This window comes from Macaca fascicularis, chromosome 6 (genome assembly GCF_037993035.2).
Source record: "Macaca fascicularis isolate 582-1 chromosome 6, T2T-MFA8v1.1".
Lineage (NCBI taxonomy): Eukaryota > Metazoa > Chordata > Mammalia > Primates > Cercopithecidae > Macaca > Macaca fascicularis.
The window spans coordinates 139,121,478-139,145,333 of record NC_088380.1 but is presented as its reverse complement, the minus strand read 5'-3'; the positions used below and the strand labels follow the sequence as shown (position 1 = coordinate 139,145,333).

The following is a 23,856-nucleotide window of genomic DNA, read 5'->3' as shown; positions in this document are numbered from 1 at the left end:
ACTGGGCAAGAATTCCTTAAGTTTTGCTTATGTTCTTGTTTCAACACCTTAACTTCCAAGACTAACCACTTTAAACTGTTGGATCTAGTATCTAGGAGAGATGGCAACATTCAAAGAGGTTAAAAAACAAAAGTTCTCATTTGGTGCAGGCATACACCTTTTTGGACCCAGGGAGCATTATAACGTTAACCTACCCACTCACAATGAAATGGGACAAAAGATGTATCTATGGAATACTCTCAAAAAAATAGTTTTAAAAGTTAAACTTAATCTAACAAAAATCTTAGTATAATTTATTTTTTAAAAATAACATGTTAAGATAATTGGCTCACTCCCAATATTTCACAGTAAATGGATCTAATCTGTCTTACATGATTATGTACTTCCTAAAACTTGTATATGCCAAAAATATGCCTAGGCAATTCTGGGACCACCTTTGTTATCATCACTAACTAAAAAAGTCCTCATACTGAAACCAGAGTTCTCCTGTCTTCCTGAGACCTGTGGTCTGAATGCCACTGCTCAGGTTGGTCTGTTGACTATGCTGTATCTGACCAGAAGTCTTAGAAGAGAAAAGAAGCTCTCTGTGTAACTCTCTTAGTGCTAAGGAAGATACTTGCCATTCCGGAAAAAACAACCACCACCAAAATCTAAAGTTAGTAATAATTCTCCTGCCACAAATGAACAGAACTGCTAGATAGATTTATAACAAAACTTATTTTAAATTCATAGTTGAGCTCACAAGAAAGAAAGGGAAATCCCTATATAACAGAAACGAAGATAGAAGTGAAAACCAGACCAGTCAGTATGTAACCTGACAGACAAACTAAACTTGGGGTTATTATTATTATGTTACTGTTATTTTTGAGACAAAGTCTCATTCTGTTGCCCAGGTTGGAGTGTAGTGGTGCAATCTTGGCTCACTGCAATCTCTGCTTCCCAGTTCAAATGATTCTCCTGCCTCAGCCTCCTGAGTAGCTGAGATTACAGGTGTGCACCACCACACCCAGCTAATTTTTTTATTCTTTTAGTAGAGATGGGGTTTCACCATGTTGGCCAGGCTGGTCTCAAACTCCTGATTTCAAGTGATCCACCTACCTCGGTCTCCCAAAGTGCTGGGCTTACAGGTGTGAGCCACTGTACCCAGCCATGAACTTGGGGTTATTATTTTTATAACCTAGGGATTGGTTCTTATCATCCAGGACAGAAGATAGTCTAGGAACCTACCAACTGAGAAATCAACAAAAACCCCTACATGCAGGCCAATGTTTTCTCTGGAGTTCCTAGTTAATATAAAACCAAAATTTCTGTGTAGATGGACATCTACAAGGAAAGGTCACAAGGCAGTCTCACAGAAAAAACAATGCTAGTAAAGATAAGTGCACAATTAAATGTTAATAAAACACAGAAACTTCACTAGGGGATAGAATCAGAATACAAAACAGCAGAAGCAGCCTCCTCAAAATGTGAAATTAAAAAATAATAATCTGAAAGAGAATATAAAATGTGTATAGTTAAAATGAGTAAAGACACATTCAAGAAGGAATCAAAATACTAAGGAAGAAAATACATCAAAAGCCTGGCGCAGCGGCTTGCATCTGTAATCCTAGCATTTTGGGAGGCCTAGGTGGGAGGATCGCTTGAGGCCAGGAGTTCAAGACCAGCCTGGGCAACATGACAAAACCCCATATGTACTAAAAATACAAAAACTAGCTGAGTGGTGGCATGCATCTGTAATTCCAGCTATTCGGGGAGCTGAGGAATGAGAACTGCTTGAACTCAGGAGGTGGAGGCTGTAGTGAGCCGAGATCACGCCACTGCACTCCAGCCTGGGCGACAGAGCCAGACTCTGTTTAAAAAAAAAAAAAAAAATTATAAAAAAAACCATGTGAGTTTCTGAAAAAGAACAAAATAGAACTTATAGAAAAAAAATGAAGGGGAAAAAAAACAATGACAACAACTCAATAGGTAGTATTAAGTAGCAGCTAAATAATTTATGAACTACAAGATATTTACCCAGAGCCCACTATATGCAAGAGGGGTTAAGCAATGTAGAGGAAAGAGGAGGTTATGTCTAATAAAAAGTGAAGAAGGGGAAAATAGTGAGAAATGGAGAAAGAATAATATTTGAAGAGATAATGTATGAAAAATCCCCAAAATTGATGAAAGATATCAACCCTCAGATCAAAAAGCACAATTCATGAGCAGAAAAACTAAAGCTGAGTCTAGATACACTATTATAAAAATACAGAACACTGAAGACAAAGGGGAAAATCCTAAAAGAACCAGAGGAAAAAGGCAGATTACTTTTAAAGGAATAATTAAAATGATTTCTCAACTGTAACCACAGAGGCCAACAAAAAATTGAATATTTTTAAAGTGCCAAGAGAACAAAACTGTCAATCTAGAACTCTATGCTCAGCTAAACTATCAAATTAAGGGGAAAAACTTCTTAAAGACTGACAGTTTACCACTAATAGTCATTCACTGAAAAAAGCTATTGAAGAATATACTCTAAAAAAAAGAAAACTGAACCTAAAGGGAGGAGTGGGATTTGACGAGCAAGAATGAACAAAAAAATTGGTAAACATGTGGGCTTATGAAGCCACCATAATAATTATTACTCATTTGTGATGATTTAAAAACAAGGTAAAACTAAAATATTAGACAAAAGAAATAATGCAGATGGGAGAAAATAATTAGTATTCAGGAAAAAGGTAAAACAATTCACATTAAAGTTATGGTTTTTAAACTCTGATGTGCATCAGAATCACCCAAAATGCTTGTCAAAAATAGACTGCTGGGCCCTACCCCTCAAATTTTTGATCCAGGTCTCGGGTAGAGGCTGAGAGGCATTCCTAACATGTTCCAAGGTGATAATGATAATGGTGCTCCAGGACCACTTTGAAAACTAATGCATATGATTTTAAGTCAAATAAGTACGTTAAAAATTAAAAGGTAAACCCTCAAATAACTAAAGTAGAATACAACTGATCCTTGAACACAGGTTTGAACTGTGTGGGTCTACGTTTATGCAGATTTTCTTCCACCTCTGCCATCCGAGACAGCAAGACTGACCCCTCCTTTTCTTCCTCCTCCTCTTCAATATGAAGAGGACAAGGATGAAGACCTTTATGATGATTCATTTCCACTTAACAGAAAACATATTTTTCCCGTATAATTTCTTTTCTTTTCTCTGGTTTACTGTAAAAGAACACAGCATATAATACATATAACATACAAAATATGTGTTAATCAACTGTTTCTGTTATCAGTAAGGCTTCCAGTCAACAGTAGGCTATAAGTTCTGGGAGAATCAAAAGTTACATGTGGATTTCTGACTGCGTGGGGGCCTAGTGTCCCTAATCCACATGTTATATGGTCAACTGTATAACCCAAAGAAGGGAAAAAGGAGGAGTCAAGAAAAATAAATCCATCTCAAAAAGGCAGAAAAGGAAAAAAAGATGGCAGAAATAAATCCAACTCAATTGAGTAATCACAATGAATATGAAAGGACTAAATTCACTGGTTAAAAGACAGACATACGCTGGATAAAGAAAATTCTGCTATACGTAATTAAGATGGTGTGCGAAATGGCACAGAGATAGATAAAATGACCAATTAAGTAGAATAGAGAACCCAGGCCAACCCAGGCACATAGGGAATTCTGATATATGACAGAAATGACACTGAAGGTCACTGAGAGAAGGATAGTCTATCAATAAATAAAGCCAAGACAACCGGTTATTCATAAAGGAAAAAGTTCAACTTAGAATACTTAAATGTACTTGTATGTGAAAAGCAAAATTTAAAACTTTTAGACAAAAATATAGGAGTAGGGAAGGATTTCTTAACAAGACACACAAGGAGCTAACCAGAAAAGGTTGCTAAATTCAACTAACTCAAAATCAAATCCAGTGTCATCAAAAGATGCTAAGTAAAAAAGATAAGCATAATGTTTGAAAAGACTTTTGTAATACATATAACTGAAAAGGAATTGAAATGCAGAAGAGATAAAGAACACATTTAAATCAATAAGACCAATAGGGCCAGGAACAATGCCTCACACCTGTGATCCCAGCACTTTGGGAGGCTGAAGCGGGAGGACTGCTTGAGCCCAGGAGTTCGAGGTTACACTGAACTATGATTGCACCACTGCACTCTAGCCTAGGTGACAAAAAGAGATTGTCCCAAAACACACAGAAAGACAAGACTAATAATGAATAAACAATGATTCATCATTTTAAACCCATGAGGTTGGAAAACATTAAGAAATTTATAAAACCAATGTCACAGGATCCATCAAAGAAACCCTTATAATACCTGCTAGTGGTATAAATCAGTAAAGTCATTTCTGGAAAACAACATTATTTTGTAAAATTGAGCATACTCCGCAATGCACTCCCACAAATATAACCTTACACCTTTCCTCCAGAAGACATGACAAGACCTGAGAAAAAACCCCAAATGTCCCTCTATAGGAGAATGGGTCCACTGTGGTCTATTCCCATAGTAGATTCTGTACGTCAGTGAAAATGAATGAACTATGGCCACAAACAACACGGATAAACAAAAGCAAATCCAAATAAAAGAGCAAATCCTAGAATATCGTATCATTTTTAAAAAGTTTAAAATACGACATATATATGATAAAACTGTTTTTTAAAAAAGCAGAGAAAGTAAAAATCTTTGTCACTGGTTACAGGGAATGGGGATGACAGAAGGTTGAGATAAGAAGGGAGCATCTAAGTGGATGCCAATAATGGTAGATTGGTTAAAGGGAGGTAGTATCATGAATACTCCTAGATATTAATATGCTTTATATCTTAACTTCATAACTTAAGCTAGTGTGTGTTTACATATGTACATATATTTTTCCATTGCATGGTATACATAAAATATCATATTTAAAAAGAAAAAATGAGAGGCCGGGCATGGTGGCTCACGCCTATAATCCCAGCACTTTGGGAGGCTGAGGTGGGCGGATCACCTCAGGTCAGGAGTTCGAGGCCAGCCTGACATGGAGAAACCCCGTCTCTACTGAAAATACAAGATCAGTCCGGCATGGTGGCATGCACCTATAATCTCAGCTACTTGGGAGGCTGAGGCAAGAGAATCTCTTGAACCTGGGAGGCAGAGGTTACAGTGAGCTGAGATCGTGCCATTGCACTCCAGCCTGGGAAACAAGAGTGAAACTCCGTCTCAAAAAAAAAAAAAAAAAAAAGAAAAAGAAAAAGAAAAAAATGAGAGAAAAGATTACTAAAATATGTTAATATTCATTGCAATAAGAAAATCCCCAGTCTAATACTTACTGGTCAAGAGTCTTATAATAAATATCCAGATCCTTGTTCACAAGTTCTGTTGTCCTCATAACAATCATCATTTCTCTATACTTTTCCTCAGCATCCCGAAATTGTGGTTCTCGAAGTTCTTTCTTAAAATGAATAATTTCTTCCTCATAACCTTTCTGTCGCCCTAATGCCAAACTGTGATTTCTTTTTATATTGTCTATGTTCTCTTCCAACTTCTGATGTTCACTGTAAAAAATGAAAATGACAAATGAGGACCATTTTTTAGCTTTTAACAATCTGAAGTGGAAAAGTCATAGATTTCTTTAGACAGGTTAAGTATCATTCTCCTTAGGAATCGTGTAACAGAGTCTCTCCTTGCTTATTATTTAGGGCTTTGGTACTAAAAAAAAAACAAAAACAAAACCCTCTCTTCCTTCCATATCTCTGCCCCACATAGGTTGCTAAACAGCTAATTTTTGTGTGTTGAACAGAGAACCCTCATAGCATGTTATCACTGATAAAGTTCCCGGCCTTTAGACGCTAAGCATTCTGGTGATTAATATTACAAATTCACAAACTTCTGATTGTGAGCTGAGAATGCACAATTATCAACACTAAGAAGTTATGGATAACAGGCTTCATCATTTTGCTCATGTCAAAGGCATAACACGAATTAAATCATATATTAATTATCTGCAGTAATACCTATTAAAAATCTAGATTCCTCCATGAAAACAAAATTTCTCTTGCCCAAGTATAAAACCCATAGTAATGACCAAAAGAAGTAAAATATTCAAACTTTTCTGATAATTTGGCAGACTGTACAAATTTCAACGTTTGCTTTAAAAATCTTCATTTGTTTAACAATCACTTATTAAGCATCCTCATGTGTCAGGCACTGCTCTCAAGTTTATGGGCATCCTTACAGAGTTGACTGGATTACATGTCTTGTTGGCATTTCTGTTATGTCCTGGTTGAAGAAAGGTTTGAAAAATAGTTGTACTTAGTAATGTGAATGAATGTAAAAAGTACTGTTATATACCAATCACAGAAGAAATTTTTAAAATATCTGGTTTTGGTCTTTAGTAGCCACGAATATATTATTTCATTTCAAAATTTCTTCTAGAAGCATTACTCTTCCAACTTGCCATGGAGAGCATAGTGTAAAAGAACTGAGGCTTGGAAACTAGCATATTAAGGTCATATTCTTGGCTTTCATCATAATTTCCTCTGTGATTTTTCTGGGTCTAAGTGTGTATAATGCATAAAAAAAAGAAGATTCTGAAGATGATGAGCTCTTCTAATTATAAAATCTGATTTCCCTGATATAGGAAAGAGATTTTAAATAGCTAAACTAAGAGTACTTAAACATAACACAGGATTAACCATTTGTTAGGCTTTATAAATAAAGTTAAAATTCACTTTACTATATCCTTTAGAAAAACCTGAGCATTTTTTTCATTCATATTTCCATATAAATTCAAGAAGACATGAAAACTCTACAAGGAAAGGTTTAATAAATGAGAAGCCTGGATTTAACCAGGTGAGATGGTTCGCAATCTACGTATTTGCCTAGTACAACCTTTTATACCAGTCTAGTGCCTTAGCATCAACAAGGTTCTTACAGAATTCCTAAGGCAACTCTAAGGCAGTCAAGGCAGGAATAAAATCTTTTCTGGTCTACCAGGAAGGCAGCAACTACAATAAGTAACCATAAGACCAGATAAAGGAAGAATGAGACTCATCTTTCAAAAGAAATGCTCTGGTGGACACATAATTACAAATGAGAAAATCTAGACTGAATCTCTGTGGATAAATCACTGGCAACAACTCCACTGACAATATTATAGACTGTACAATCTCTGACCCAGGCAAGGTCCACAGCTCCATATTCTTTATGCTTAGTACCACTATTTTGTGCAGCAGGCTAGCAGATGTATGGGGACTAAGCATGTTCAATACTGAATAACTAAGGCTCATCACTACAATGTGATTACCAATTCTGTATCACTTCTGCAGTAATAAAGTTCTTAAGGCCATGAAATATAATTGTATCAAAACACTGTTCACCTTCTAGTAATTCTCAAAGGATACTAGGCTGAGGCTAAAATTCATTTAAAACAGGTATTTAACATTCTTCACATTCCAATAATAAAGACTTTTATTTAAACCGAAGATTATTTTAAAAGCATACTTTTTCATTTGCAAAACCTGCATTTGACCCATTTCCTTCAAATGTTGTTTTCTTTCTTCTTCAACTTCTTTTAGTTCCTCATTTCTTTTTCTTAAAGTAAGGTTATCCTGTAGCCACCTTTCTTGTATCTAAAGGTAAACATTAAATTAGTTAACAAAAATAACCAAGTTACTAACGTGAAATCTGTAACAGGCAACTGCTGATAGAAAGTGCCATGTCTGTCTTAGAATCATGTGAAGTTCAACAGAGGGAGAACAAGCCAGTGTGAAGGAATCTCCAGGTCTGGGGCAATCTGGATGGCCCATCCCCACCCATAGTCACAAGTGTAATACCTCCTGTAGTGCAGCTTTTACTGCTCTTTCATGACCATAATCTAAAAACCAGGTCTACTGTTTGATGGGGAGTCTCACAATGATGTGAGCATATATCTATGTACTTATTTACTTATACAGTATTAAAATATTTAGAAAACAATGCTATGAAATGGTGTTCACTTAAAAACATACAAAACAGAAATTTTAAATGGTAAAATTAAAAATATAACTAGATATTTTAATACCTATATCCCCAGTGGATCATTCTGCATAGGAACTCCATGATAAAGCCTACTGACCTAAAAGATCATAAGAGATCAATACTACTATTGAAGTCTTCCCCAACTTTTTCTTCCTAGTTCTGTCTCCCAACATGTACCAAGACTATTAGAACCTGTGAGGTATATGTTACCTACAGCTTCTACCTTTAGGCTGACAAATAATCATCACTCAAGGCAAGAAGAAGTGCCACAATAGTACTATATATCTATGAACTTGATACTTTCTTAGCCACTGAAATGAAATTTCAAAAAATTGGCTGTTCTTGTTGAGCAGTTTTGTCCTTCAGAAAAGACTCAATCACACTTAGCAGCAGCAGCAACAACAAAATTATTTCAGTGGTTTTCCTGGTGATCAAAACGAACTATGGTGTCAAGAGACAATCATTAGAAAACAGTTTGTAAGTTGATTCTTTGGAATTTAAGAAAAAAAAAAAAATTCCTGCAGAAAGAAATTGGTCCACAAATCCTGTGTGTAGAAAACTTATCCTGAGTTTGGAGTAAGGATTTCTCAAAGAGGGAGGTGGGACCCTCCTGCAATAGCCCTTGCAGCTAAGCTAAACTCAGTGATGCGGGAAGTGAGAGAGATAGACAGACCTGTGGCAATATCTTGCACCAACAGTAAAGGCCAGGGACTGGTAGATGGGAGAGGGAAATCAAGGATTTCTCTCACATGCTTAATGTTCATATCCAATTCTGCCCATCTGTGTGTGATTATTTTTAGAGTTTTTTTTTTTTTTTCTTTTTTAACAGAAAGTAAGGCTACCTTCATTTTTCCTGGAAATAATATAAACATACAGTTTATCCACAGGGTCCACATCTATGGATTCAACTAACCATGGATCAAAAATACTGGGGAAAAAAATACAATAAAAAGTAACAGTACAATAAAAAAACACAAATTTAAAATAATACAATATAAAAACTACATATCATTTACATATTAATATCAAAAGCAATATAGAAATTAAAGTATATCACAGGATATGGATAGGCTATATGCAAACACTAGATATGCCATTTTATATAAAGGACTTGAGCATCCTAGATTTCGGTATCTGTTGTATTGGGGGGTCCTGGAACCAATCCCCCCCGAGAGATACTGAAACAACTGAATACATATCTACTAAAGGCATTATTATAGGCAGTTAAAGGTGACTAAAATGGCATGGTTATAAATGTCCTTTGTTGCTAAGGCAACCTAATGTGCCACTGTAGCTGCTGTGACTTACCAAGGTTCTACTATGGGGGACTATACTTGTTGTTCCTTGTTAGGAACAAGGGAATGTGCTACTACTTACTTTCATCTAATACCATAGAACATTTGAATTTGCTTTCACGATTGCATGAAAGGACTCTTTAAAGTGCTATCACATTTCTAGATGAGATTGATTTTTGGCACAAAATATTGTTGCTGGTCTGTCTACCTGCATTGTTACCAGAAAGCTAGGCATTTCTTTCTTTTAAGTCAGCTTCCATTATTCTTCTAGTTTTCAAAGACAGTATATACCACAACAAGAGTACAATGCTTCGAAGTCAGATACATCTAGGCTCAAATCAGTGTTATTACTTTTAAACTGGATAACTTTGGGCAAATTAGTTTAAATTCTCTGAACCTCAGTTTGCTTGTAACATGGTCAATAATACTACCTATCATAAAGAACTACTGTGTGGCCGGGTGCGGTGGCTCACACCTGTAATCCCAGCACTTTGGGAGGTCAAGGCGGGTGGATTACTTGAGGTCAGGAGTTTGAGATCAGCCTGGTCAACATAGTGAAACCCCACCTCTACTAAAATTACAAAAATTAGCCAGGCCTGGTGGCACTCGCCTGTAGCCCCAGGTACTTGGCAGGTTGAGGCAGGAGAATTACTTGAACCCGGGAGGTGAAGGTTGCAGTGAGCCGAGATTGTGCCACTGCACTCCAGTCTGGGTGAGAGAGCAAGACTCCATCTCAAAAAAATAAATAAATAAATAAATAAATAAAGAAGTATTGTGAAGATTAAAGGTATGAGTGTATGTAATCAATATAGTGCCTGACTCAGTAATCGCTAATAAAATGCCTTTTGGGTCAAATTTGTCCTTTGTACTTTAAGCAGTGAGAATTCCAATTATAGTCTACAAAATATAAAATATTAGAGAAATGAAGGGGAAAAAAATCAGATGCAGTTATAGTGTATCACAACTATTTTTTCCATTCTACTAGAAATCTGATAGTGTAGGCACCAGTTCTACCTGTTACTACTTTTTGGGACCTTGAGCAAGTCAGGTCACCTCCAGTTCTCTTCATATATTCCTTCATCTGAAAACTGAGAAAGGCGGTTTATTAAGTTTCCAAATTATTTTATTCTGTGGACTAAATTTAGCAGGGCTTAGATCAGTAGGTAAACAAGTGACTGTTAGGCTCCTCAGCTCTTAAATATTAACCCCAACTATCCAACTCAGACGACAGTTAATGCATGCAGCTGGTCACCTATGGAAACATAAAAATTAGCTGCATTCTAGACACCTGTGAGAGAGTGGCATGCTGAACAGATTACAGTCCAATGTCCACCAAAAGTATGGCTGGGAATAACGCCACTTCTAGAAGACTGCCTGAAAGCTATGCAGTCCATCCAGTGCTGGCTCAGTTACTGACAGCTAAGGGTATACATCAGAAGCTCTAAGGAATTTCAACAAAACACACATATCTCTGCCGAAACCCCCAAGATTCTGATTTACTGTTGTGGATTGGAGACATAGACTTTTTTTTTAGACAGGGTCTTGCTCTGTTGCCCAGGCTGGAGTACAGTGGAACAATAAGAGTTCACTGCAGCCTTGAACTCCCCAGCTCAAGCAATCCCCCGACTTCAGCCTCCGGAGTAGTTGGGACTACAGGTGCGCACCATCACACCTGGCTAATTTTTTGTAGAGATGGGGTTTCGCCATATTGCCAGGATAGTCTGGAACTCCCAGGCTCAAGCAATCTGCCTGCCTCGGCCTCCCAAAGTGCTGGGATTACAGGCATGAGCCACTGCACCTGGCCAACACATGTATTTTTAATAACCTAAGTGATTTAAAAAAACTGAGATGTAATTAATATTCCACAAAATTCACTATTTAAATGTGTACAATTTAGCAGTTTTAGTTTATTTAGGTGGTTATACAACCATCACCACTATCCAATTCCAGAGCATTTGATCACCCCAAAAGGAAATCTCATATTCAATAGCAGTCACTCTATTCCTTCCTCACCTCTAGCCCCTGAAAACATTAATCTGCTGTCTGTCAATGGATTTACCTAATCTGTACATTTATTATAAGTGGAATCATACATTATGCAGCCTTTTGTGACTAGCTTCTTTTGCTTAGCATGTCTTAAGGGTTCATGCATGTTATAGCATGTATCCTTTTTATGGCTGAATAATATTCCATTATATGGATATACCATATTTTGTTTATCTGCTCATTAGTTGATGGTCATTTGGGTGTGTCCATATTTTGACTATTACAAATAATGCTGCTACGAGCATTCTTGTACAAGTTGTTGTGGGAACATATGTCTTCAATTTTCTTAGTTCTATACCTAGAAGTGGAAAAACTCAGACGATTTACAGGTGCCCCTAGCTAAGAACCTTTGCTTTCTAAACACTAACATTTATTTCAGGCTTCAATCATACCACCTTCTATAGAACCTCATATCAAGGAATAATGATGCTGAAATACACTGTATTTTTTTCTTTTTTATAAGCCCTATGAAGTCTGTTGAAGACTATACATGTCTTCCTTTCTATGAATAGTCAGTAGTCAGTACAGGAAACTGGTCTCCTTTTAGCACTGACACAATGTGAATCTTGACTAATTGTGACTTCCTCTCTTCTTTTTTTTTTAAATACGGAGTCTGGTTCTGTCACCCAGGCTGGAGTGCAGTGGCACAATCTTGGCTCACTGCAAGCTCTGCCTCCCAGGTTCACGCTTCTCCTGACTCAGGCTCCTGAGTAGCTGGGACTACAGGCGCCCACCACCATGCCTGGCTAATTTTTTGTATTTTTTAGTAGAGACGGGGTTTCACTGTGTTAGCCAGGATGGTCTCGATCTCCTGACCTCGTGATCCGCCTGCCTCGGCCTCCCAAAGTGCTGGGATTACAGGCGTGAGCCACCGTGCGCCTGGCCTTTTTTTTTTTTTTTTTCTTTTGAGACAGAGTTTCACTCTTGTCACCCAGGCTGAAGTGCAATGGCGTGATCTTGGCTCACTTGCAACCTCTGCTTCTGAGGTTCAAGTGATTCTCCTGCCTCAGCCTCCTGAGTAGCTGGGATTACAGGTGCGTGTCGCCACACCTGGTTAATTTTTGTATTTTCAGTAGAGATGGGGCTTTACCATGTTGGCCAGGCTGGTCTTGAATTCCTGACCTCAGGTGATCCACCCACCCTGGCCTCCCAAAGTGTTGGGATTACAGGCGTGAGTCACTGCGCCCGGCCTCCTCTCTTCATTTGACTACTAGAATCTTTAGCAAGCACATCAGACTTCATGCAAACGTTTTATACACTTCTCTCCTGGTTTCATTACTTTCTTGCCCTAATTTCTACACTGCCTTGTTTTCCCATTAATCTGAAATACACTTATCTTTGCTCTATTGTATATAACTAAGTAAACAATTTCTGGAACAAGGAAGGTTACAAAATAAACTAATACCATCAGATCCACTAAATTTAGACTATCACCTTAAAAGGTTCATAGATTATTAATCTTAACAATTTCGTATATGTATACAGAGAGCTGCTGCGAATTTATAGACTGTGATTTTTATATAGGCAACTACATAAAAGCTAGAGATATTTTGTTATATATGCATCATAAATGTACACATTATTCAATATGTATTAGGCCAGGCAGAGATTTGATTTCCCTTTGACTGATATTTCATATATTTGAAATTCTTGGTGCTACAGAAAGAGACCCAGCAGAAAACTAATGTAACTAATCTTCCAAATGATTTTTAGCAATGACTTATAACCGAGTGGTTAAGGCATTCAAATAGTAAATTTTGTTTAAAACAGTAAGAACAGAGAAATGGTATAGTTTTTAAAGGCATTAACTACCATGCTTGCATAAAGCATGTGATGATGGCTTTTTGAAATGATTTTGATTATACGATAGAAATTAATTTCGTTAATAGAGAAAATAAATGATAAAGGGATCAACTGGAAAATGACCTAATATATATTTTCCTTACAGATAACGTTCAAGATTATTAAACCTTAATCCCACTTTTGTGAATTTATGCTACATAAAGATATGTTAGAATAAGAAAAGATACAGATATATGTTAAAGATATTCACTGTCACACAGTTTATGATAAGGAAATGAAATCAATCTGAGTAAGTTCTGGTATATGCACAAAATGGACTATAATCATTAAATCATTAAACATAAAACACATTTGATTGTGTTTTTATTTATTGTGCTTAAAGAATTTTCTTTTTTGTAGCAAAAAGAAACTGATCATTAAAATCATTAAATGATCATTCAAAAGAATGTGATATATCTGTGAGTTGATATGTAAAATCAAATTAAGTGAAAAAAGGTACAGAATAATATGACATGACCCCATCCATAAAGGTAAATTTAAATATATATATATATACACACACACACACACACCCCTAAATGTATCTACCTATCTATCTGCTGGTATATGAATAAAACTTCTTTAAAAACAAATAAGTGTAACAGTTAATGACATGTAGAAGTGAGATTGAGAATCAGAAGAAGGGGAGGAACACTTTTAGTTTTAAGCCTTTATATTCAAACTTTAACTACGAGTCTTTTACTGAAAATAAAAATAACAAATAAATGAAATAAGAATGTTATTGGAATTATTTTTCTTTACTTTTTGTATTTCTTTTTTGAGACAGAGTCTCACTCTGTCGCTCAGGCTAGAGTGCAGCGGCGTGATCACAGCTCACTGCGCCTCCCAGGTTCAGGTGATTCTCATACCTCAGCTTCCCAAGTAGCTGGGACTACAGGTGTGCGCCACCACGGCCGGCTAATTTTTGTATTTTTAGTAGAGACAGAGTTTCACTGTGTTGGCCAGTGAACTTCCAGCCTCAAGTGATCCACCCACCTTGGCCTCCCAAAGTGCTGGGATTACAGGTGTGAGCCACCAAGCTTAAGCTTGGCCTCTTTACTTTTTGCATTTCTATTCAGTGGATCTTCTATTGAAAATAAAACTATAGCAAAGAATGTCATAGGTGTAAGTGACACCATAAGCAAAACAGACCTACCTTCTGTGTATCAATATCTTGTCTCATGATTCTCATATCTTCATTTATCTTTTCTTTGTGTTTCTCGCATTCACTTAGTTGAGCTATTACTTTATTAAGTTCAGTTTCTTTTTGCTACAAAAAAGAAAATTCTTTAAGCACATGAAATAAAAACACAATCAAATAAATAATTTTAAGTTTTAAATTACCTTCTTATAGTCGTCTTTCCCATCTTGAATATAATTCTCAATGTCTTTCATATAACCATGAATATTTTTAACCTTCTCTTTAATATCATTCAGCTGTAGAAAAATATTCATTAAATTTACACTGGTTGTACTTAAGGGCACATAACAGGAGAACACAGTAAAACACTGGCTGAGAAGTTATGAACCTTGGGTTCCAGTTTCCACCACTACTGAATTTTATGATCTCAGACAAGTCCCTTTCTCACCTATAGGAATGGATTAATTAATCTTAATCCTTAACTTCTATTTTAGATCAAGCAGCAAAATAATTTACCTCTAATCCTTGTTCTAACAAGAATTTCTAATGTCAAAATTATACCATGAATCTGAAAATACTATTTATCTTATGCTATTTAATTTCATGTGGAATAACAGTGTCCAACATGGTGCTATGAACGTAAGTTTAATACAGGTATTTGATAAGTAAATATATAAATGAAATCTTACTTTATCCTGTGCTATTTTGTTGCTTGTATTTTTTTTGTTGATTATTTCTTCTTTTTCTTGCTGGAACTTTTCCAACGTTGTTTCCAAAGGGCTTACCTGCTCTTTAGCATCCTAAAAATATAAAAAAGATAAAGTATTATATAATATTCCATTATCTTACTTTAGGTGTCAGACTTCACAGCCTTAATAAAAGCACTTTCTATGTGCCAGGCTCTAAATGTCAATGCATTTGCTCCTTTCAATGACCCTATGAGGACAGTACCATCATTTTCAGTCCTATATTTCACATGAGCAAACAGACACAGAGAATGACTTGTCCAGGGTCACAACAGCCAATAAATGAATCAGCCAAGATTTTAACCCAGTCCAGCTCCAGAGATCACTCTCTTAACCACTATGCATACTATACTGCATCAACCACTAATTTGATTCTTAATCTAGGCCATGTGCTCCCAATTATATTAGCGTGTGGCTTCAAGCATGAGTTTTCATGATTTTATAGGTACCCCTGTCACTGCTGCATGATCAAAGAATAGGAAAGCTCATTCAGTCCAGACTTTTCTTTTACAGATGAAAATACCATGGTAAAAACACTTCTGTTCTTAAGCTTAGCCTGCTAAGGCTATGCAGATATTTTATGGTAATAAAAGCATACTGTTAAACTAATGTTGGTGTGTCCACATCTATTCTGGAAGGAACGGGGCTTTCAAATAATAAACTATTTTACTAAATAGAAGTCCCCATTATTTAGCCTTGTAACACTAAATCTGCAACATAGTTATATGATAACCACAGTTCAAAACAATGGTCCCCAAGCTCTTTAAGATTCTGAAGTATTGAGTGAATCTATAGAGGTAGATACAATTATTTAGTAATTACTTCAATATATGTCTATTTTATCATACTGGGAAGTGGTATGGTGTGTTAGGAAGTCAAATGCCTTCAGTGTCAGAAGATCTATCAGAAAATCAACTCTGCTTCCTATCAGCTGCATAAACTTAGGCACTCGTGAGACATTTGTAAATCTCAATTCCTTTTTCTATAAAGAGATTTCGTCATCTAAATAGGGTTGCTGAGGCACTGAATGGTTCAATGTCAAAGTGCTTTATAAACAGTAAAAAAATTATACAAATGCAAGTAGTATTATTTTAATATCATATTCTGAACCTGATATTTTGTAATCCAAAATTATTTAAGAAATAAAAATTTACAGTAATTATTCAGTAATATACTTAGTGCTTATTGAATGAGTACCCATAATTATATAAACCTAGGTAAGACTGTTTCTAAAACTGTTTATAACTGGTTGAGTCTTAGATGTGATTAATCTATATAAGGGATGTCAAAAGGATTCCAGTGGCAACTGAGTGCCTGCTCACTGTACTGGTAAGGATTCTGAAACCACATCTGGAATCAAATGGAAAGAGTGCTATGACTGAGAGTGTCTGCTATAGATAAAGGATCTGCAGATAAGACAAACCTCCTGTACAAGCAGGAATCCTTATACAGAGTTAACCAACCACCACCTGACCACCTCCAATAACATTTGCTGCTTAACCAGGCAGCCAGTTCTTCCTTATTATGGCAAACTCCTTCTTCCAGAAATCTTTACTTACTAGTACAAGTTCTATCACTTAGGAACCACACAAAGAATGATTATACCATTTTCATTTGATCCTCATAACAGCTGGTTTTCAAAGGGAATGCTTCCAGTTTTTGCCCATTCAGTATGATATTGGCTGTGGGTTTGTCATAAATAGCTTATTATTTTGAAATATGTTCCATCGATACATAGTTTATTGAGAGCTTTTAGCATGAAGGGGTGTTGAATTTTATCGAAGGTCTTTTCTCCATCTATTGAGATAATCATGTGGTTTTTGTCTTTGGTTCTGTTCATGTGATGGATTACATTTACTGATTTGCATATGTTGAACCAGCCTTGCATCCCAGGAATGAAGCCGACTTGATCCTGGTGGATAAGCTTTTTGACGTGCTGCTGGATTCAGTTTGCCAGTATTTTATTGAGGATTTTTGCATTGATGCACATCAGGGATACTGGCCTGAAATTTTCTTCTTTTGTTGTGTGTCTGCCAGGGTTTGGTATCAGGATGATGCTGGCCTTATAAAATGAGTTAGGGAGGATTTCCTCTTTTTCTATTGTTTGGAATAGTTTCAGAAAGAATGGTACTGGCTCCTCTTTGTACCTCTGGTAGAATTCGGCTGTGAATCTCTCTGGTCCTGGACTTTTTTGGTTGGCAGGCTATTAGTGCCTCAATTTCAGAACTTGTTATTGGTCCATTCAGGGATTTGACTTCTTCCTGGGTTAGACTCGGGAGGGTGGATATATCCAGGAATTTATCCATTTCTTCTAGATTTTCTAGTTTATTTGCGTGGAGGTGTTTATAGTATTCTCTGACGGTAGTCTGTATTTTCTGTGGGATTGGTGGTGATATCCCCTTTATCATTTCTTACTGCATCTATTTGATTCTTCTCTTTTCTTCTTTATTAGTCTGGCTAGTGGTCTATTTTGTTGATCTTTTTAAAAACCCAGTTCCTGGATTGATTTTTTTGAAGGTTTTTTTGTGTCTCTATCTCCTTCGGTTCTGCTCTGATCTTAGTTATTTCTTGTCTTCTGCTAGCTTTTGAATTTGTTTGTTCTTGTTTCTCTAGTACTTTTAATTGTGATGTTAGGGTGTCGAATTTAGCTCTTTCCTGCTTTCTCTTGTGGGCATTTAGTGCTATGAATTTCCCTCTACATACTGCTTTCAATGTGTCTCAGAGATTCTGGTATGTTGTATCTTTGTTTTCATTGGTTTCAAACAACATCTTTATTTCTGCCTTCATTTCGTTATTTTAACTGGCAGTCATTCGGGAGCAGGTTGTTCAGTTTCCATGTAGTTGTACGGTTTTGAGTGAGTTTCTTAATCCTGAGTTCTAATTTGATTGCACTGAGAGACTGTTATGACTTCTGTTCTTTTGCATTTGCTGAGAGTGTTTTACTTCCAATTATGTGGTCAATTTTAGAATAAGTGCAATGAGGTGCTGAGAGTTCTGGCCATTACACTAATAAGGAGCATTTCATATTAAAGAAACGTGGACTGAGGTGATGTATGCCTGTAATTTTGGGAGGCCAAAGCTGCATTGCTTGAGGCAGAGTTTGAGACCAGCCTGAACAACATAGTGAGACCCTGTCTCTACAAAAATTTTAAAAATTAGCCAGGCGTGGTGGGTTGTGCCTGTAGTCCCATCTACTTGAGAGGCTGAGGCAAGACGATTGCCTGAGCTCAGGAGGTCAAGGCTGCAGTGAGTGAGCTGTGACTGCACCACTGCATTCCAGCTTGGGAGACAGAGGAAGACTCTGTCTCTAAAAAAGAAGAATAGGGTGGGGCATAGTGGCTCACGCCTGTAATCCCAACACTTCGGGAGGCCAAGGTAGGCAGATCAATGAGTTCAGGAGTTTGAGACCAGCCTGTCCAATGGCACAACCCCGTCTCTACTAAATACAAAAATTAGCTGGGCGTGGTGGTGCACGCCTGTAATTCCAGCTACTCGGGAGGCTGAGGCAGGAGAATCGCTTGAACCCAGGAGATGGAGCTTGCAGTGAGCCGAGATTGTACTACTGCACTCCAGCCTGGGCAACAGGGTGAGACTGTCTCAAAAAATAAAAATAAAATTAAAATAATTTCACAAAAAACATGTATGGATATTCTTACCTTTATCTCTCTGTACAAAGACTGAACTTCAGTGGATAATTCCACAGTCTGCTCCTCCAGTTGCTGACGACGTTGCAAATTAGTGGATATCTGAAGTTTCTCAGATTTTAGCTCATTTGTTATACTTTTTAGATGTTGAATCTGTTCCTGCTGGTCCTGTATAAGCTTACGATTCAATTCAATCTTACTAGAAACTACACAAGAACATATTAACACAGTAATTAATGTAAGGGTATAGAAAATACCATTTGTATAATTCTTCCCATTTTTATTAGTCTATGGAATCCACAAATGCTGAGTTTCTGTGGGCCCCACCCACTGCAACAAACATATAATGAGAACCCTGCTAGCTCCCAAATCAGCTTGATGTCCCCTGCTGACCACTCACAGGGAAAGCTCACAGGGCAGGTATGACTGAGAAAGAATATAGCTCATGGCCAGGCGCACTGGCTCATGCTTGTAATCCCAGCACTTTGGGAGGCCGAGGCGGGTGAATCCCGAGGTCAGGAGTTTGAGACCAGCCTGACAAACACAGTGAAACCCCGCCTCTACTAAAAAATACAAAAATTAGCTGGGCGTGGTGACGAGTGCCTGTAATCCCAGCTACTCAGGAGGGTGAGGCAGGAGAATCACTTGAACCTGGGAGGCGGAGGTTGCAGTGAGCTGAGATTGCACCACTGCACTCCAGCCTAGGCAACAAGAGCAAAATTCCATCTTAAAAAAAAAAAAGAAAAAGAATACAGCTTATTTGACACTCTCCTACTATTCAAAATCTGTTGTGCAAAGTAAGAGAACAAAGAGAAGTGATGCTTTTCAGAAAAAAAGAGCGAATATACTGTGGACTGGAAGGAACTTCCTTGTCTATGTAACAGGTATAAAATTGAGTATAAAAGGCATGTGCTGGCAATGTTGAAGTCTCTATGGGTACAGAAGGACACAGACTGTATTACCTGTGTCTAACTTGTGCTGTTTCTCTTGTTTCTCCTGGTTGACTTGTTGGACAGTTCGATCTAAGTCTATTCCTTGTAGCTTAGCTGCTTGTTGTGCAATTTTTCTTTCAACATCTTTAAGTTCCATCTTAAGAATATAACAAAATTATTTCCTTTAATAAACTTACTGCATTATTCAAAATCTTTAAAAATTAATTGCTATTATCATTTTTTAAATCTAAACTTATAAACCATTTCCAGATACAATTTTAGCAAAGTGTAACAGTATAAAAGTGAAATGATGTAAACAAAAGGAAGCTGACTAAAAATGAAAAACAAACAACTGTCTTAATTTTTAAATTTATGAATTAAAAAATTTAAACCCAGGGATGTAAACTAAGCAGTTGCTCCCTGAGGGCATCTGAAATTCAGGATGGGGAATTCTAAACACAACCTGTACCTGAATACTAGCTGCTATTTTTAACTCTCACACTTCAAATTCAAGCTACCATGGAGCAAGTTTTATTCTGCCTTAAACTACAATAAACTTACCTGGAACCTCTCCATAATTGTAACATCTGTCAGGCACACTTTAGCACTTTCTTCTTCAGGCATTATTGTACCCAAGAGTGTTTCTTGTTCTTCTATGTCATTCTTTAGGCGCTGTATGTCTCTATTGACATTCTGCAATTTGTTTCTTAATTCTGGTATTTCCTTCTCCTTCAAATCAATTATGCTTTGCCTAAATAGAAAACACAATTAAAAATAAAGTATCTGATGTTTCTCACAGTTAGACTGAGGTTTTGTGTATTTTTAGGAAGAATACCACAGAAGTGACATTGGGGTATCCTATCAGTGGGTAGAGAATCATGATATCAATATGTCTTATTACTGATGATGTTAATCTTTATTCACTTGGCTTAGGTGGTGTCGGCCAGGTTTCTCCACTGTAAAGTTACTGTTTTGGTCTTTGTAATTAATAAGTATCTTAGGAGAGAAATGTTGAGACTACGTAAATATCTTGCTTCTCCTCAACTTTCTGCCTACTGATTTTAGTATCCACTGACAGATCTTCCTTGCAATAATTATTACTGTGGTGTTTGTCAAACTGAGAAATAGTCTACTAATGAACTGGTCATATTCACCAAAAGTGTTAAGGTCATGAAAGATAAAGACAGACTGTTATAGACTGCAGGAGCCTAAGGAGAAATAACAACTAGATGCTATGTGGGATCCTGCACGGAACCCTGAAACACAAAAGGCATTGATGGAAAAACTGCTAAATTCGATGTAGTCTGTAATTTAGTTAGTAGCATTATACCAATGTTAATCCTGGTTTTGATAACTGTATTATAACAGAGTACATAAATAGTTAATATCAGGAGAAGCTGGGTGAGGGATATATGTGAATAATTTGTATTATTTTTATAATTTTTCTGTAAACCTAAAATTATTTCAAAATAACTTTTTAAATTACAGGAATAAAAGGAAGGAAACCAGCCATTAAGTCAAATGCTACATGGGTTTAAGGTACAAAATGTCAACCGATTTTACTGGTACTCATTACTCTAGCTAATGAACTACTGCCTCCATGGCAGGTACTGACAACTATTTTTGCTGATGCCTCTGAAACAATAACACAAATTTAATCTTTTAAAAAAATTTACTTCAGAAATATTCCAAATTCTTATTTAAAATTATATGGAATTAGTATGACAAAGCAGTATGATAAATTAAACTGGTCTCTAATGGGAGTCTTATTATAAACTAAAAGAATAACCAGAAACTCAAGTGGCTACTACTTAATGATTTTTTAAAAATGCAAACTATGATCAAGAAATGCCAACCTGACCTGTGGCAACAGACTTATAGTTTTTTTTTTATTTTTTAATTTTTAATTTATTTACTTTTTATGCTTTAAGTTCTGGGGTACAGGTTTGTTACATAGGTATACACGTGCTATGGTGGTTTGCTGCACCTATCAACCCATCATCTACATTAGGTATTTCTCCTAATGCTATCCTTCCCCTAGTCCCCCACCAGCTGACAGGCCCCAGTGTGTGATGTTCCCCTCCCTGTGTCCATGTGCTCTCATTGTTCAGCTCCCACTTATGAGTAAGAATATGTGGTGTTTGGTTTTCTGCTCTCCTGTGTTAGTTTGCTGAGAATGATGGTTTCCAGCTTCATCCATGTCCCTGCAAAGGACATGAACTCATCCTTTTATATGGCTGCATAGTTACTCCATGGTGTATATGTGCCACATTTTCTTTATCCAGTCTATCACTGATGGGCATTTGCGTTGGTTCCAAGTCTTTGCTATTGTGAGTAGTGCCGCAGTAAACACATGTGCATGTCAGACCTATAGTTTTTTATACCACAGAAATAGGAGGTATTATTATTCCATATGAGTATAACAAATATGAAGGCATGGAGATTATGAATAATTCCATGCCAATGTTACCTCTTGAACACTGTTGTCACAGATCAGTAGTTGGCCTTAAATTATGTGCCCAATATCTAAAAAGTAACATAGCTATGATAGCCTAATAATGATTGCCAAGCATTTATTAAACTGGGGACATCTCTGTGAAGAACTATAGGTATACATACAGTTTTAACCCTATTTTTACATTTTCATACACACACACAAAATCTTTCATCAGTATGGTCCAGGTTTTGGTGCACTCTTTTTTGATGATTACCTAAGATGTTAAAAGAAGTGTTCTGGCTGGGTGTGGTGGCTCATGCCTGTAATACCAGCACTTTGGGAGGCTGAGGCTGGTGGGATCACCTGAGGTCAGGAGTTCAAGACCAGCCTGGCCAACATGGTGAAACCTCATCTCTACTAAAAATACAAAAAATTAGCAGGGTGTGGTGAAGGGTGCCTATAATCCCAGCTACTCGGGAAGCTGAGGCTAAAGAACTGCTTAAACCCAGGAGGCGGAGTTCAAGTGAGCCGAGATTTGTGCCACTGCACTCCAGCCTGGGCAATAAGAGTGAAACTCTGTCTCAAAAGAAGTGTTCTAAGAAAAAGCAGAGAAGCTTCCCTGAAGAATGCACTAGAGAGATCTATTAGGGTTCTCTGGGTTTGTTTTTCATTTTTATGACATTTTATTTTTTATATTCAAGAGTTAATTTTTCTCATGGTTCACAAGGTTTTAAAAAATATTTTCGATAAATCTTAATTGTAAACATTTATGGGGTACAATGTGATGTTCTATGTACACAATGTACAATGATTAAAGGTAATTTAGCATATCCATTACCTTGCCTATCATTTTTTATAGACAGATATTTGAAATTTACTCTTTGGATTTTTGTTTTCTCAGAAACTCAATTCACCTATTTTTGGACAGCATTCCTTTTCTAAGGGGATTGTGTGTAAAAAGGCCCACAGAGATATGGTACTGAAAAACACCTGTGGGAGAAATGGGGGGGAAATACCAATTGAGTTTGTATTCAAATGAGGTGCTATAATAAATGAATCTGAGTCAGTACTATACAAAATGATAAACAGGTATATTTTCAGCTGAGTTCTCAGTCATGATGTTAGTTTTACATTAGGTACTGGTGAATCTGAGGCTTTAAATGAAGTATTTCCCGCAAAGAAGCAAGATATAGCTCCCTACTACTACTCTGAGCTCATCTTCCACAACTCTTCCCTTTGGCCTTCCGGTCAAATATGTCTCAGAGATTTTGTACTGCCTGGAATATTATTCTGGACAACTGCATGGCTGGCTCCCTCACTTCTCTCAAGTTTCCACTCCAATGCCACCTTCATCAAGTCCCCCCCACCACCCTTCAGCTACTCCCTATTCCCTTATCTTGCTGTATTTTTCTCGATGCCCCTGATCATCCCCCGGTGTATTATATATTCACTTATTTGTCATCCATCTCCTCCCCACTGGAATATAAACTCCATGAGGGCAGGGACTTTGTCCATTTTGTTTACTGCTGTATTACCTGCACTCCAGTAGACTGCCTATCTTGGCTGCACGAATAAACAGTTCTCATGATAGTGTTGGCATCAAGGGCATATTCTAAAGGTGAAAAGGCAAATGGCACACAGATAAATTTAATCTTGTTACTTTACTCCTCTTCACCAATAACCTTCCACCTAAGTGACTATCATAAATAGACCTCCACAATGTCTCTGAAAGTGACCCCAGGGGATATCTGAAAGTAGTGTCATAACCAGAG

At 36.9% G+C, this 23,856-nt stretch overlaps 1 protein-coding gene across 10 annotated transcripts in view; it reads right to left on the bottom strand.

The window, feature by feature from the left end:
- The window catches only part of RAD50 (RAD50 double strand break repair protein), an 88,427-nt gene that overhangs the window by 20,351 nt on the left and 44,220 nt on the right, over positions 1 to 23,856 (bottom strand). For 8 of the 10 annotated variants that reach the window (XM_073994194.1, XM_073994197.1, XM_073994193.1 and 5 more), the window contains 8 exons: positions 20,209 to 20,398; positions 19,678 to 19,804; positions 18,728 to 18,921; positions 15,015 to 15,125; positions 14,529 to 14,621; positions 14,341 to 14,454; positions 7,486 to 7,613; positions 5,313 to 5,537 (listed from right to left, as the gene is read on the bottom strand). In XM_073994194.1, coding sequence (XP_073850295.1) covers positions 5,313 to 5,537; positions 7,486 to 7,613; positions 14,341 to 14,454; positions 14,529 to 14,621; positions 15,015 to 15,125; positions 18,728 to 18,921; positions 19,678 to 19,804; positions 20,209 to 20,398 — 1,182 coding nt within the window. Of the gene's footprint in view, positions 1 to 5,312; positions 5,538 to 6,121; positions 6,262 to 7,485; positions 7,614 to 14,340; positions 14,455 to 14,528; positions 14,622 to 15,014; positions 15,126 to 18,727; positions 18,922 to 19,677; positions 19,805 to 20,208; positions 20,399 to 23,619; positions 23,697 to 23,856 lie in introns of those variants that run through there. The other 2 variants (XM_015451869.4, XR_012414057.1) reach the window with 2 other exon arrangements.